Source organism: Oncorhynchus masou, chromosome 25, assembly GCF_036934945.1.
Source record: "Oncorhynchus masou masou isolate Uvic2021 chromosome 25, UVic_Omas_1.1, whole genome shotgun sequence".
NCBI lineage: Eukaryota > Metazoa > Chordata > Actinopteri > Salmoniformes > Salmonidae > Oncorhynchus > Oncorhynchus masou.
In genome coordinates, this window is record NC_088236.1 from 31385906 (window position 1) to 31402645 (window position 16740).

Below are 16740 nucleotides of genomic sequence, written 5' to 3' on the forward strand. Positions count from 1 at the left end.
GTAGCGCCATAGACCTTCTAATACGTAGATGGTGTGGGAAGAAGCTCCAAAAATCACACATAGGTGTACATATCAGGGCCATACAACAACCGAGGAACCAACAGAAAAACACTTAACCTAATTTACAATATCATGACAATTGGAACATGAAGGGATCAAAGTAGGCGGGACATACTGCTTCTGTGGCATAACAATATTTTCCATAACCAAAAATATTGTGTTTTCAGCTGTTTCAAGCTGGTGTACAAAACCTAAAGTAAAAGACACAAAAACGAAATGTAAGAACGGGAAACATAGAAATGGCGCATATAGAACACATCTACAGCTTCTTAGACTTGCTGTCAATGAGAATGGCAGATCTATAATTCATATTTCTATGTGCATTTAGTGTGGTTGTCCAAAAAGTTACATATTGCAGCTTTAAAACAGCAACATTTTCTCTTAGCCTCATTACAATATGTATAGATTAGTATGAGCTTGGCCATAAAACTGCACATGACAAAATTTATAGAATTGTAGGAAGTTAGCTGTTTCCCCACCAAAAAAGACCTTGCGAAGGACGGGCGTAACTGCGGTACGCCTCTACACTGGGCACCATAACATGCACCGTCCTTAAGAAATAGGAATCCAGTCCGTGTTTTGTATATGTGTGCAGAGCTAACTGTGGCGGTGGCTCGCGCCCACGCAAAACAAAAGGAATTAATATATCAACGAGGCGTAGCTAGTAGCTAACGTCCGTCCTGCTCAAATTTGTGGCAAAATCTAGACGTAGGTTGTTTGTTGACATTTATATATGACTTAATTTGGTGTAAATTATTGTTCGATTGCAAATACGTAATGCTATCAATGGAAGTAGCATGAAAAGGTGAGTAGGCGATGCTACTAGCGCGTGCTAGGTTTAATGCTACGTTACCATGTTGGCTAGCTAATGTAATGTTCGCCTTGTTAATATTTGCTACAATAATACACGTTGTAATGCCCTGTATAACTATCAGTTGTTAGTTACCCCCTCTGTTAGCCATGCTCTAACGTTAGTTTAATGAATATATCGTGTTGTTGCTAACTAGCGTTAGCCGTCTAGCTAAGACATGTAGTTAGCCAACTAGTAACGTCATGTCAACAACGCAGAGCTTGCGTACCGCCGTGTATTTTACTATCAACCTTAGCTTCTTCAGAGACGTTCCCCTATGTACTGTAGCTCGCTAAAATAATGACTTTACGTGTAACTCGTTAGCGAACTAACGTTTGTCAACGTCACTTGACTAAGCTGACGTTACAAAATAGATAAGAATGGTGCTTGTACTAACCAGCTGTGGGCTAAAGAGGAGGGGTACAAATTACATGTTATGTCACATGATGATGTTTGATGAATATGATAGTGGTATTGATCACAGTTCCTCCTTGCTCAGGCTTGGATTGAAAGCAGAACTCTGTCTCAGAGCTGTAGGGCCCTTGGGGCCCCAGTAGAGGATGCACCGTGGTGTGGACAAGGACTTCCAGACTTCAGCGCGGAGGATGGGTACATCTTTGCTGTTCCAGTTGTCTGTCCATGAGCGTGAACTGGACTTGGTGTTCCTGGACCACAGCTATGCTAAGCCATGGAATGCCCACCCGGACGCCAGCAGTGCCCGGCCCACGCGCATGCTGTTTGTCACACCCCGTCGCCAACCTGATGCCGTTCCGTGAGTTTCAACCCTCATTATCCTCACCGATGACTCATTGCCTAAACAATTTTAACATTGAAAACCTGTGTCTCAGAACAAATTACATTTTGTAGCAGTAGCTTCATCACGACAATAATAAAGTTGCAGCTTAAACTGGATGACAGCATTTACTGAAGTGTGTTTGTGTTCTTTTGCAGGGAATCAGACCTGTCAATAGATGTGGAATCTGTCACGCCTACACCTATTCCACTCTATGACAATCAGAAAGCACGCAGTGTTATGAAGGAGTGTGAGCGACATGTTTTATTTGCTCGCACAATTGCTGAGGGTCCCCCACCCCCTGATGACTGGGAGGAACACATCAACAAGTGAGTGGCCTCCACCCGACCTCCCTTTGAATAACTATTGAGGTTTAAAAATATATCTATGTTCTGTAAGGACTTATGTGTTGCAGATGCCTTGTTTGCTCAGCTCTTGTATACACCGTCTTTGTCTCAATCTCCATTTCAAATGGTGATAATCGTCAGACTTCATTACTGACTGCTTGTATTACAGGGCTGGATGGTCGGTCATTCAAAACAAGTTGTTTAATAAGGTGCTGAAGGCTCTGCAAGCTGAAAGACTGGCCCGGCTGGCCAATGAAAACGTGAGTTCATATGCACCAACTAAGTGCATTTGTATGTGGTAGTAATTCAGTTTCAATGACTATCAGTTCCTGTCCCTCTAGTCTTACCATCCCTTCCTCTGACTCATAGGCCTCCAATGAGCCAGTATTGCGCAGGATTGCTGTGGACAAGTGTGCCCGAAAGGTGCGCCATGCACTGGCCAGTGTCAACTGGGACACCAAATTGACCCAGTGGCTACACAGCACCCTGATAGAATCCCTCAGTCTGGCCATGCTGGCCGCTTACCTAGACGTACTGCAGACACTCAAGAGCAAGGTACTCCTCTGTCTCTTTCTCTCTCAAAATGTGTGTACACATTATTTGATGTTGGGACGTGCATTCTTATATAGAGGGATACGTTCTATCACTGTGACAATCGTCAAATAAAGTAATTTTTTATACCGCACATTTCAGACATGGAATTCAACACAATATGCTTAACAGGAATATACAATGAAAATGAATACTGAAATATTTACTACACAACAAACATAAGAGGATTAAAAACTAAAGAATAACAATCAAAACTGAACAACTTTAAGATCTATTTTTAAAATGTCCACAGTTTCGGCCCCCCTCAGGTCCTCTGGCAGGCTATTCCAGAGGCTGGAGTCATAATAACTAAAGGCTGCCTCTCCATGCCTCTTGGTCCTAGGCTTTGGGATAGTTAAAAGTTCTGTGCTAGAGGACTTGAGGGACCCACTGGCTAAATTACTTAAAAGCCTGTCTGACATGTATTGGAGTGCACAGTTGTGGATTGATTTTAAAAACTAATAGAAGCTTAATTTATTCTGAAACTCAAAGGCAGCCGGTGCAGAGACCTTATAACCGGTGTATTTTGTGCTCTCTGTCTGGTCTTGGTCATTACCCGTGCTGCAGCATTCTGCATGTTTTGTAGTTGACCAATGGCTTTCTTGGGTAGACCAGAAAGGAGATGAGTACACTAGTCAAGCCTGCTTGTAATAAAAGCATGGATGAGTCTCTCAGTATCAGCCTGAGTGAGGAATGTTCCTCAGGTGGAAAAAAGCTATTTGTTCACATTCCTGTGATTTGAAATTGAATTCAGAATCTAAAATAACACCTTTTTTACCTGGTGTTTATCTTTATTGCCTGTGAATTAAAATGTGCATCCAGATTCTCTGCTTTGGCTCCAACAATAAGTACCTCAGTCTTGTCTTGATTTAGCTGGAGGAAGTTGTTAGCCATCCAAGTTTTTAAATCATTAATACAGTCTAATTTATCTGTGGAGCTAAAATCCTGTGGTGACACAGATGGAAAGTCGTATATCGTCTGCGTAGCAGTGAAAATCAATGCTGTGCTTTCTGATAATGCTGTCAACGGGTAACATGTATAAACTGAACAGCACCGAACCCAAAATCTAGCCTTGTGGAACGCCACATGTGATATGTATTTTCTCTGAGTTATGTTTACCAAGGGTGAAAAACTCTCGACCTGTTAAGTAGGTCCTTAACCAATTAGAACTAGACGGTTAGGCCAATCCACCTCTCCAGAAGGACATCATGGTCAACCGTGTCGAATGCAACACATATCCATGAGTACAAGGACAGAGAGCTGTTGGGCATCTGCGCTGGGTCATTTACCACTTGAACTAAGGCTGTCTCTATGCTGTGGTAGGCCTGAAAACCAGATTGGAATCTTGCAAAAATACAGTTTGCACTTGAAAAAATAATTTAGCTGTTTGTAAACCAATTATTCAAGAATTTTGCTTAAGAATGGAAGGTTGGAGATTGGCTGACAATTGCTAAGCGCTGAATAATCTAGATTACTTTTCTTCAGAAGGGGTTTCACCATAGCAGTTTTTAAGTGCCTGTGAACAGGGAGTGATTTTCAATAGCTTACACTTCTTCAGATATGCAATTAAAATCTGTTTTGAGGGTGGGGGGGGGGGTAGGATCAAGAAGGCTTAAGTTGTGATATCACTTTCCTGAGCATGTCTGTGTCAACCAGGGAAAATAAATCCATAGTGCCTCTGCGTGGTAGGCTAGGGCACATATCATCAAAACTCTCATCGGGTCTTGCTTGATTGATACCCAGCCTAATGTTTATCTTATATCTGAAATATGCTGCTAACTCATCACAGTTAGATGTGGAGGGAAGTTCATATAGGTTTGCGGGGTTAGGATTTATCAGGCCATTAATGGTCAAGAAGAGTGAGAACTCTCGATTTATTCTGATTATTAGTGATCAAGTTAGAAAAATTAGCCCGTCTGGTAAGTTGTTTTCTCAATGTCATAATGGACCTGCAACTTTGACTTCATCCTCTTCTGTTTTGCCTTTCTGTAATTTCTTAAATGTATTAGTTTCCTCACTCATCCAAGGGGTTCTCCATTAGAATGTTGGCTTTTTCAGCTTTATTGGAGCTATGGCATCAATGGTTGCCCTTTTATTTGCTATTAAAATTATCAACTAAATCATTACGAGGAAGGCAGAATCGGTGGAGTATTGTTCACTCAGTTAAAATCTGTAGCAACTTCAGAGGTAAGATGGTGTTTCTTAATGTGTTCAGTATTACCCTGTGCTATGGGCAAGAAGGTAGTAAAAAATACATAGTGGTGATCTGATAAAGCAGCAACAACAATCGTGGATATGTCAATAGAAAGCCCCTTGGTAATAATCAGGTTCAGAGTATGGCCAGGATGACTCAACATCTCTGTGTGTGCAGTTGCCCTCGCTGATTGACAGGATGCTGCTGACTTCATCAGTGAAGACTGGAGCGGCCGGTGCAGAGGCCCTCTCTCTGCTACTGAAGAGGCCCTGGGACCCAGCTGTGGGCGTTCTGTCTCACAACAAACCGGTAGGTCTCTAATGCTAATCCCAGTCTGTGGTTCTGGGAGCAATCAGAATTCACTGCAGTCAGAATTAAAAAGACAATGGAAACATGCTCACATTCCAAATGGTAGTAGGGATGAAATTGATAGTTGTGGCAGGAAGTGCTTCGTAGTTTCATCTTAATACCGTTTTACAGTGCATTGCAAAAGTATTCATTCCCCTTGGCATTTTTCCTATTTTGTTGCATTACAACCTCTAATTTAAATTGATTTTTATTTGGATTTTATGTAATGGACATACAAAATAGTCCAAATTAGTGAAGTACAATGAACAATAAAAAAAAACTGGAAAAGTGGTATTTGGGGTATGACTTAAAGATTGCTGTTCAACAGCGGAACCCATCCAATTCACTGGAGCACTTTTGCCTTGAAGAATGGGCAGAAATCCCAGTGGATAGATGTGCCAAGCTTATAGAGCCATACCCCAAGAGACTTGCAGCTGTAATTGCTGCAAAAGGTGGCTCTACAAAGTATTGACTTTGGGCGGGTGAATAGTTATGCACACTCATGTTCTGTTTTTTTTGGTGTTATTTCATGTTTGTTTCACATTAAAAATATTTGGCATCTTCAAAGTGGTAGGCATGTTATGTATATCAAATGACACAAACCTCCAAAAAATCTATTTTAATTCCAGGTTGTAAGGCAACAAAATTGGAAAAATGCCAAGGGGATGAATACTTCGCAAGCCGCTGTATATGCCTAACTTTGACCATTAAAACAATTAATGGTCCAGACATTGTTGTGAGTTCACTTGTTTTTCAGAAACTTGCCTCAAACCACTCCCTAATCCTTGTTGTGCAGTAAAAAAAAAACTGAAAAAAGACACATCCTTTCAGAAACAGCAAATATATCAGTATAGTGATGCAGGTCTTATTCATTCAGAACCTTATCTGCAGCTTTATATTCCATTTTGTTCGACTGAAGCTGTATCCCCGAAGCTGCTGTGCAGGCTGGGTGTGTCCGTATAGTATGCGGTACATATAAAGACCTGCATCACTATAGTGAGAGCATTTCTAAGATGCGTATTTGGGTGTTTTTGGAGCATTTGTTCATGTTTTTTTTTCAGGGGCCCCCATACTACACAACAAGGATAAGGAACTGATTTGCTATTTGGGGTATGCTTCTCAATAACAAGTGAAATCACAAAGGTGTCTATGACCCTTCTTTAACATTCCATTTTACTTTAAAAAAAGAAGAGAGAAAAAAGAAGAGAGATTTGGACATTCAAATAAATTCTACTTTAATGTTTCTGGATTGACTTGGGATCCTTTGATTGCATTTGCTATTAATGTGATAATGACTGGATTTCTATTTTGTATTGCAGAGCAAGCTTCCTGGCTCCCCACTCATCTTAATTGCACCATCAGGGCCCACCAATCCTGCTCTTTCTACCTCGCGCCGAATGAGATTTTGGCAGTCACAGCTCTCCTGCTTGGGAAAGGTTTGTATCTATTCATTCTCAAGTGTGATTGTGCATCACTGCGTTTTATACACACCCAAAAGGTATAAACCAACATGTTTGTCTCAGGTAATCCCGGTAAATACCCACGTAAACAGTGGAGCCAATGTGGGCATCACTCAGTGTCTGGAGCACATGTTGGGCACCGTCAGGGCCAAAGTCATGGAGGTAAGGCTGTTGTCTGAACCTGAAGTTGTGTAGCCAAATATCTGTTCCTAATGGACTACGTCTGCAGTATTCAAACTTTTTCAGCAGGATCTCCAACTGTACAATTGGTACATTTCAACAAATACATTGAAATTAATTGTACTTTTCTCTTGTGAAAATTAAAAGAAACCAATAAATATATATTTACTCAATGCAATTATTTCTCAAATCATCTTTCTGGAAAACATTTCTATATTGTCCCATACAATAATCGGCATTCTTATTTTTTTATTTAGATTTTTGGCAACCCCAGTGCATTACCCCCATATTTTAATACCACTGGACTAGATTGTTGCTGCAATTTGAGATAGTCTAGCACATAACTTTCAAAGAACTGTCTGTCTCTTTATCTGCCCTTCAATGTATTTATGAACCAGGTCCACAGTCACTTCCCTCACAAACCCATTATCCTGGTTGGCTGGAATGTGGGAGCGCTCATCGCCTGTCATGTAAGGCTGCTGTATGACTGCTGTCTCTGTCTACTACATGTCATCAACATTTTCTGAGAGTGTTCTCTGTGATGCTCAGAAAGTTATACAGTGCCTTCAGAAACTATTCACACCTCTACATTTTTCATATTTTTGTTACAAAGTGTGTTTTTAAGAGGGATTTAATTGTCCTTTTTTGTAAACTTTTTATGAAAAATTAAACACTAATATACTGTATCTTGATTAGATAAATATTCAACCCCCCGGAGTCAATACATATTAGAATCACCTTTGGCAGTGATTACAGCTGTGAGTCTTTCTGGGTAAGTCTCTAAGAGCTTTCCACACCTGGATTATGCAACATTTACTTATGTATTATATTCTACATTCTTCAGTCTCTGTCAAATTGGTATTCCCATAGATTTTCAAGTGTTTTAGGTTATTTTCCTGCTGAAAGAAATTAATCTCCCTGTGTCTGGTGGAAAGCAGACTGAACCAGGTTTTCCTCTAGGATTTGGCATCTGCTTAGCTCCATTCAGTTTATTTTTTTTATGATGAAAAACTCCCAAGTCCTTTAATAATGATTACAAGCATACCCATGATGCAGCCACCACTGTGCTTTAAAATATAGAGAGTAGTACTCAGTTTTGTTGCAAACAGGATGCATGTTTTGAAATATTTGTTCTGTTCAGGCTTCCTTTTCACTCTTGTTAGTTAGGTTAGTGTTGTAGAGTAACTACAATGTTGTTGATCCATCCTCAGTTTTCTCCTTTCATAGCCATTACACTAACTGTTTAAGTCACCAATGGCCTCATGGTGAAATCCCTGAGGGGTTTCCTTCCTCTCCGGCAACTGAGTTAGGAAGGACGCCTGTATCTTTGTAGTGACTTGGTGTATTGATTCACCATCCAAAGTGTCATTAACTTCACCATGCTCAAAGGGATATTCAGTCTGCTTTTTTTAACATATATATATATTTTACCTATCTATCAGTAGGTGCCCTTCTTTGCAAGTTATTGGAAAAACTCCTTGGTCTTTGTGGTTGAATCCGTGTTTGAAATTCACTGCTCGACATAGGGACCTTACAGATAATTGTATGTGTGGGATACAGAGATGAGGTAGTCATTAAAAAAGCATGTTAAACACTATTATTGCACACAGAATGAGTCCATTCAACGTGTGACTTGTTAAGCAAATGTTTACCCCTGAAATTATTTAGGCTTACCATAACAGCGGGGTTGAATACTTATTGAGTCAAGTCATTCCAGCTTTTGATTTTTTATTAATTTATAAAATAATTCAAAAAACATAATTCCACTTTGACATTTATTGTGTGTTGACCAGTGACAAAAATCAGGCTATAACACAACAAAATGTGGAAAGTCAAGGTGTGAATACTTTCGGAACATCTGGTGGTTATTGAAAACAATCCTTGTGGAATCTGAGCTCTGATCTGTGTTGTGATTGGTGGATGTGACGTTGGTGCACTGCGCATATTGATGTGGTTGTCCTCTCCCAGGTCTCTCTCATGGAATACCTGACTGCTGTGGTGTGTCTTGGCTTTCCACTGCTAACCATCAATGGACCAAGAGGGGTAAGGAAATGTGCTCAAATGTTTCTTGCCTTGTGGAGACATTTAGATATGATGCTTCGACTTGTCTTACACAGATCAACATAATTTTGCCACATGTCTCTGGATCTTAGATGTGTATTGACTGTTTTTGTATTGTTGACTGGCAGGATGTGGACGACCCCTTGCTGGACATGAAGACACCAGTGCTGTTTGTGGTTGGTCAGAATGCTCTGCAGTGTGGCACAGAGGCCATGGAGGAGTTCCGAGAGAAACTCCGAGCCGACAACAGCATGGTGGTGGTGGGGGGAGCCGACGACAACCTCAGGTGGGTTTACTCTAGGACTGGGAATTGCCATACGATATTATCACGATACTTAGGTACCCATACGATATGTCATTCAATTGTATATGAATCACGATTCTTTGTTTTGCAATTCCATGTTCCAAACATTTTGCTCACTATATGTATTTTTAAGACGGAAAGGTAGCAGCAGTTGAAAGCGTTCAGTCACTGAATGTTTTCTTGTGAAGACAAAAGGCCTGAAGTTTTCACTGCTCGTTGTAATTTTCTGCAGGGCTATTAAATTGAAGAATTTGAGTGCATCAGAGTTTGTTTCTCATTCCTAATGTTTTTCTTCCTCAGAATCAACTCTACAAAGATGAAATCAGAGGGACTGACACAGACCATGGTGGATCGCTGCATTCAGGTTGGTCCATGTCGCTCTTGTCCTGTAAAGAAGCCATAGTGTTTTTATTCAAACAAATTTAGGTTAAGATTCTATGAAAACGTCAAAGGATTTTAAGGATTTAACCCTAGCCATCAAACTCCTCACATGGAGTTCCATTGAAATGCTTTTCATGCAGATATACGTCTGTCTCTCCTGTGTAGGATGAGATAGCAGACTTCCTGTCGGGGGTGCTGACGCGGGCGGAGAGCCACGGCCATGGCTCGGGAGAGCTGAGGGACCTTGACACGGAGAAGAAGAAGAAGCCTAGACGCGAGCTACCCTTTGACCTGGAAAGGGGCCGCCCCTCCTCCCCTGCCCTCAGAGTACCAATATCCCCCTCAGGCTCCGAGGTATGTCCTGCATCAGCTCAGGCATGCTCCGGGAGAATAATATATACATTGCTGATCATTTGACTGGCGTTGTTTTTATGGTTGTGTTCTCAGGACCTGTCCAGTGTGTGCAGTAGTCCCACCTCCAGCCCCAAGCCAAAGACGTCGGGACTGTCCCCAGCACAGAAGTCCAGTCTGATCACTGCCACACAACTCCTCAAGACCCATATGCAGCGGTCTGGGACTGTGCTCACACACAAGCAGGCACAAGGTTTGTGTACCAACTAGCATGTACGAAAACAGATGCAGACACACACACCACAGCTCTCACATTTGACACATTTGTTTGTGTGCGCTTGTTTTAATGGGTCATTTAACTCTCTTGCCAATGGGTTTTTCAATAGCTCTATGGGCTTGGGAAGATTTGAATGCAATATTGAATGGTGAAAATGGTTTACTTGGACATATCTCATTAGGGCAGTAACGACATCAGAAGGGCACAATGGAACGTGACTATCTTTTCATCCCTTCTCTACTCTCTTTCGACTATCCTTCCACCTTTCTTTTCAATTAATTTCAGCCCAGTTTGCTGCTTTTATGAAACAAAACATGCTTGTGAGGAAAAATCTTCCTCCTGGCACTCCCTCCTGTGTCTTTGGTAAGTATGTCTTTCTCCTTTCTTTTCTTTTCCTTTCTGTCTGCCATCTCCCTCTTACTGCCAGATCATTGATGTACATTGTTAACAGGATCATATAACAAATTTAAGTGAGCATTATACATACACTGAACAAAATATAAACGCAACAATTTCAAAGATTTTACTCAGTTACAGTCCATATAAGGAAATCGGTCAATTGAAATAAATTAATTCCCTAATCTATGGATTTCACATGACTGGGAATACAGATATGCTTTTGGTCACAGATTCCTTAAATAAAAAAGTGTAAACCTAATGCAGCGTGACACATCTTTTGCATAGAGTTGATCAGGCTTTTGATTGTGGAATGTTGTCCCACTCCTCTTTAATGCCTGTGCGAAGTTGCTGGATATTGGCGGGAACAGGAATACGCTGTCATACACATCGATACAGAGCATCCCAAACATGCTCAATGGGTGACATGTCTGGTGAGTATGCAGGCCATGGAAGAACTTCGACATTATCAGCTTCCAGGAATTGTGTCCAGGTCTTTGTGACATGAGGCAGTGCATTATGCTGAAACATGATGTGATGGCAGTGGGTGAATGGCACGACAATGGACCTCAGGGTCTCATCACGGTATCTCTGTGCATTCAAATTGCCATCGTTAAAATGCAATTGTGTTTATCTGTAGCTTATGCTTGCCCATACCATCATCCCACCACCACTATGGGGCATTCTGTTCAACTTTGACATCAGCAAACCGCTCGCCCACTGCCTGGTACAGTTAACCAGGATTCATCTGTGAAGAGAGAGCTTTTCCAGCGTGCCAGTGGCCATGGAGGGTGAGCGTTTGTCCACTGAAGTCGGTTACGACGCCAAACTGCAGTCAGGTCAAGACTGGTGAGGATGACAAGCACACAGATTAATTTCCCAGAGACGGTTTCTGACAGTTTGTGCAGAAATTCTTTGGTTGTGCAAACCCCAGTTTCATCAGCTGTCCAGGTGGCTGGTCTCAGACAAAAGCTGCATGTGGAGGTCCTGGGCTGACGTGGTTACACATGGTCTGTGGTTGTGAGGCCAATTGGACATACTACCAAATGACCTAAAATGATGGAGGTGGCTTATTACATTCTCTGGCAACAGTTCTGGTGTACATTCCTGCAGTCAGCATTCCAATTGCGCACACACTCAAAACATCTGTGGCATTGTGTGGTGTGACGACTGCACATTTTAGAGTGGCCTTTTATTGTCTCCAGCACAAAGTGCCTCTGTGTAACGGTCATGCTGTTTAATCAGCTTCTTGATATGCCACATCTGTCAGGTGGATGGGATATCTCGGGAAAGGGGATATGCTAACCGGGATGTAAAATTTCAGCTCATGAAACACTACATGTTGTGTTTATATTTTTGTTCAGTATATTACATTATACTTTGAGAAGTGAATTTGTGATCAGGGTTGGAATGGTCTGGTCTGTTTATCCCAGTCAGTGATGTGCTGTGTCTGTGTTTCAGTTCCTGTATCCAGTGAGCAGACCGATGGCCTGGAGAGAGACGAGCTGCGGGCCCATCTGAAGAGGAGGCAGACTCCCAGCCCCACTCCCACCAAAGCCTCCAAGAGAGCCAAGATTAAGGTGACCATTCTGCATGGAGAAACAGCAGGGGGCGCTGTCAGTTCTACAGCACAGGAAGGTAACTCGCTCAGATTTAACTATGAGCAGTTTTCTGAATCTCTAAGTGAATGATCCAGTAAAGAGAGATTGGAAGTTGTTGCCAAATGAATTGTAATATGTGTGGGGCTTTTATCTGAATGTTTATCAAATATTTTCTTATTTCCACTATTTCTAAAGTCATTAGAAACCATTTTCAATGTTATAGTGTGGTGTTGTCTGATCAGATTTTGATTATTTTTTTAAATTGTCTGTTCTAATGCAGGGGGTCCTTCTGGGATGCCCCTAGCTGTGACTGTGGGACAGACTGTGTCTGGAGCCAAGGAACTCTCTGGACTCCTCACATCCCAGCGGTAGGCCTGACACACACACGGACACACAATGATCTCCAACTCCCCAGACAATCTCCTGTTGGGCAGCTCTGTGCAGCAAACGGATTGAGTTTTGGACTCCGGTTGGAAGTTGTTGAATAGGAAAAAAACTATGGGGTGGGTAGCTACCACAGCTCTGGTTATGTGTGTTACTGCAGGTCTGGTAGTCTGACAGAGGTGTCTAGTGCCCTGAGCTCGGGGTCCAGCTCTTTCCACAACCTGCAGAGTTGCATGGTGTCAGGGTCCTCCTCACCAGTCCAGGCGCAAGCTCCTGCTACTGCCCAAGGTATCTCCTACCTGCCTGCATGACTGTCCTAACTCGGCACAGCAGCGGATCTCAAAGATGACAGTCTAGACTCTAGACACTGAACTACAACCAAAAACGTTGTACAGTATATTTTCACTGATTTGTTAGTTGTGCAGAGGAACAGCAAATCCATCACACATTTAAAAAGGGGAGAGTTCTGTTTTATGTCCTGATTTTGAGCACTTCATGAGAACAACCGATCTGAGCAAACAATGTTATTGATTACTTGTAGTGTTACTTCTGCATTATCTATGGAAGCTTAACCGGACTTTTCTACCAGAGGTTGTTTTGTCGATTGGACGAATAGGGGTGGATCTCAACTGTCGCCAGTAGTTGTGTTGTTGAGCCTTCGGTATTGACTGTGTGTAAATGTGAGCAGTGCTGATTCATTCTCGCTGTGTTTGTGTGCAGCACCTTCCGCCAGCAGCCTCCTCCAAGGCCTAAGTTTCAGTCTTCAGGAGATCGTGACCAAATCCCCTAGCCTGCCCACCACCACAGCTAGCATGGGCAGCATTCAGGTACACCCTGGACTTTTCTCATGAACCTGCAAAAAGTATACTCAGTAATGTGAGTTTGTCTGTGTGCTGACTCATTGTCTGACTGACTCCACCTCTCCTATCCCCCTCAGGCCTCTGGTGGGAAGCCCCAGGGTCAGGTCCTTAGCTCCATAGGTACTGGCAGCAGCACTCTGCTCCGGGCAGTGCCTGTGGTCTCCACTGGAGGGCTGTCCAAGACCACTGCCATCCACCAGCTACTCACCAATGGCGGGCTGGCCAAGCTGGCGAGCAGCCTCCCTAGCCTGGCACACATCTCCACCCAGAGTGCCGGTACGTCCCGAACTGCCAAACCACGGCGGCCACGCTGAATGCCCAGGGTTCTCCTTAACCCCCTGATTTTCGGAAAAGCTAGAATAGCAGGACGGGCCCTATCGCCAGGTCACCTTGGCCACACTACAGATAGCTGACTGTGATAGTGGACAGCATGATCAATAATGTGTATGCAGATAGTCATCCATGAGGATCCTAGGTGTGGTCAGTATCAGGAAAACCAGACTTGCAGCCATGTAACATCAAAGTGTACAGATTTGTATCGTAAGGGATGATGTGTTTTTGTACTAATGTTCATGTTTGGAAGAGCCATAAGGAAAACATCAATGAATACATGATCCAGGTGTATGTGACATTGGAATTAGCAGTTTGATGAAGTCATGTTTAATACATATTGTTTATGTATTAGTCTACACATTTCAAATGTAAATGCTTACATGAGAATCTTTGAATATGTTCATGTTTGCCCGTAGTTTCCTTGATACATGGAACTCATTGATACAAAATTGTTGTCACAATAATTGTGAATCAAGAGGGACAAAAACAAATGGACATTCATGCATTTTGGCGTTTTGAATATCGCCTAAATGTCACATGACAACTGACGATGTCAATGGCCCTGTTCAGACTGCATTTGTTCACCAGATCTGTCCACTCGGTAGATGCCTCTGTTTGTTTCATTTTAATTGCTTGGCCTTCATGTTACATTTTGTAAATCCATTAATTAAATCACCTGCAACAAGCAAGCAGCAGCCATGATTCCAGATGCACCCAAGGACCCACGGACTCACTGGACTTTGTAGAGAGGAAAGAGTATGAGGAGAAGTAGCAATAATATTCACATCCGGCATACCACCTGTTTCTATCATTGCAATAAAGACTGGAAAATAACCCATGTTTTCATTCTTCTTTTTTTGATCGAGAAATGGGTGTTGCTGTTGCGATATCCAAGTTGTCCACTCCTTTCCCAGGATTGCTGTTGTCTTTGATAGCTTCTTTTTTTGTAATTCTGTACAAAGTTCAAACCTGGATTAATAATTATTTACGCTAAGAGTAAACCGGTACTCATCTCTCTCTCTAGTCTACATCTCCTGACATGGACTATTCTTACCATTGAGAAAAGCAAGCCAGACATGACAATACAGGCAAAATGCAAAATAAGCCCTTGGGCACTGAGTTGTATTTTAAGAACTATTTAATTTGATTTAGAGAAGAAAAAAATCCCTCATTGGATTAGCACACACTGCTGGATATGCTATTCAGGAATTTCTGTTGGAATGTTGTCTGCTTTGCTGTGTCTGAGGGAAAATGCTGTCTGAACTAGGCTTGACACCCAGTTCTAGAATACATATCTGAGTAGATGTGTAACCCATACCATCACTTTGTTGGCAGCAGGGCTCAGAGCCCCCACCATTATAACTGTGATGCTGCGAGGACAGCCCAGCAGAATGACTACGCTGGGCCAGGCTGAGAGGCCACTGATGCTGTCCAAACCACCTGATATGAAGGTGGGTCTTCTTGCAAGTAGCAATATGTTAACGTCTCCATCACATGTTCTAAAATTAAGATTTGTTTTCAAATCAAAATAATCTATTGCAGTGATGAATCCAAAGATCGCACGCATCATGCCAGATGTGATGCTCATCCTGGAGAGTGACTGGACTGGCTATGATCCGACTCCATAGAAAAGGAGTGTAGCCATGTACCCCCTGCCCTTATGTCTATTCTCTCCCCAATGCAACAGATGAACATTTGGCGAATGGTTCCTTCCCCATGGTGTGAATTGACTTGTGTAGTGGACCGGTCTCCACGCTGCAGGAAACGTCATCAGCCCAACGTATATGTATGGTCACACTCATATCAGTTAAGAGTTTAAGATGGTATAAAATATTGAAGGTATTTTATTTTTGTCACAAGGTCTCAGTTGACACTTTTTTGTAAGGCAATGGATAATGTAACAGCCATATGATAGTTGTATATGTGTAGAGGGAAAAATATTGTAATTGTTACCTGTTATGTTATTTTCTTGACCATTGGATCTTTAAATTAAGCCTGTCTTTTGAGATCATTACAACAGTTTTTTTCTATATGCTTTGTTCTGTAACTTTGAATTATGCTAGGTGGAATTTTACAGCTAATATTGTTTCATGTTTAATTAAAGCCTTTTGGCCTGGCAAGATGTTTCAAAAGCTGAACCATGGAATTGATTTCTCAGTTCATGTTCAGAAAAAATATTTTCTATGTAGCGTGACAATGATCATGTTTAAGTAGGTGGACTACTCTTGGGTTGAAAATTTGAATTTACAGATCTACATTTGTAAACCATTTTACTTTTAAATGGAACAAAAGTGCGGTTCTCTCTGGGAGTCCTTACCTTTCAGTAATATAATCAAGAGAAAGAAATCCACTGTCTTCACTGAACTTTAATTGTCAAAATGTGTTGGTCTAAATTTTATAATGTTATATCCAAAGTTCTGCGGCTGGTGGATTGTAATGATAATGCTAGGCACCATCGTTTGGGGATTTTCATGTAAGTTTGAATAGCTCAATTGGATATTAGTGAAGAATTGAACAAGCATATCATCTCCAAACCGTATTCCAATTCAGAATACAATGATTGAACCGTCTCCTGCGCACTGAATGAATTTAATTTGCATGAAATGATGTGAGTGCATAATCATTCTCACAGGCAGCTGCATTAATATAGACCTACTCATTTAGCAGACATCCTCTGCATCCTCTGTTTCTGCGTTACACACATGGGTAACGGTCCGACAAGATAGAGGACAGTGTGTTTTAGGTTTTAGCTCTTATATAAGCCAGGCTTTGTCTATTATAAGCAGACGATACATATACCCGTCAGGAAGATAGCGAGAGACCTCTGTCAACTAACTTCCCCACAGTTCATGTCCATTCCTTCAGCGATCCATGATGAGAAATATCATATTCACACTCTCTAGTAACACAACATTAGTGAGCTACAAAGCATTTGGAAAGTATTCCGACCCCTTGACTTTTTCCACATT

At 41.9% G+C, this 16740-nt stretch overlaps 1 protein-coding gene across 7 annotated transcripts; it reads left to right on the top strand.

The window, feature by feature from the left end:
- Positions 1–628: 628 nt before the first annotated feature.
- kansl3 (KAT8 regulatory NSL complex subunit 3) lies at positions 629–15909 on the top strand. Of its 7 annotated transcripts, none has more exons than XM_064937331.1 (22): positions 629–865; positions 1410–1682; positions 1862–2032; positions 2220–2310; positions 2420–2605; positions 5013–5144; positions 6503–6619; positions 6707–6805; positions 7222–7293; positions 8792–8866; positions 9013–9170; positions 9489–9552; positions 9735–9923; positions 10017–10173; positions 10483–10560; positions 12055–12231; positions 12475–12562; positions 12739–12866; positions 13299–13405; positions 13516–13714; positions 15107–15222; positions 15314–15909. In XM_064937331.1, exons 2-22 carry the CDS (start codon positions 1471–1473, stop codon positions 15314–15316), a joined length of 2619 nt encoding a protein of 872 aa, XP_064793403.1. In that variant the 5' UTR covers positions 629–865; positions 1410–1470; the 3' UTR covers positions 15317–15909. The 7 variants fall into 7 exon arrangements, with proteins under 7 accessions (XP_064793403.1, XP_064793404.1, XP_064793406.1 ...); XM_064937332.1 differs by having other exon boundaries at positions 15110–15222; XM_064937334.1 differs by lacking the exon at positions 12739–12866 and having other exon boundaries at positions 13315–13405.
- Positions 15910–16740: the final 831 nt, after the last annotated feature.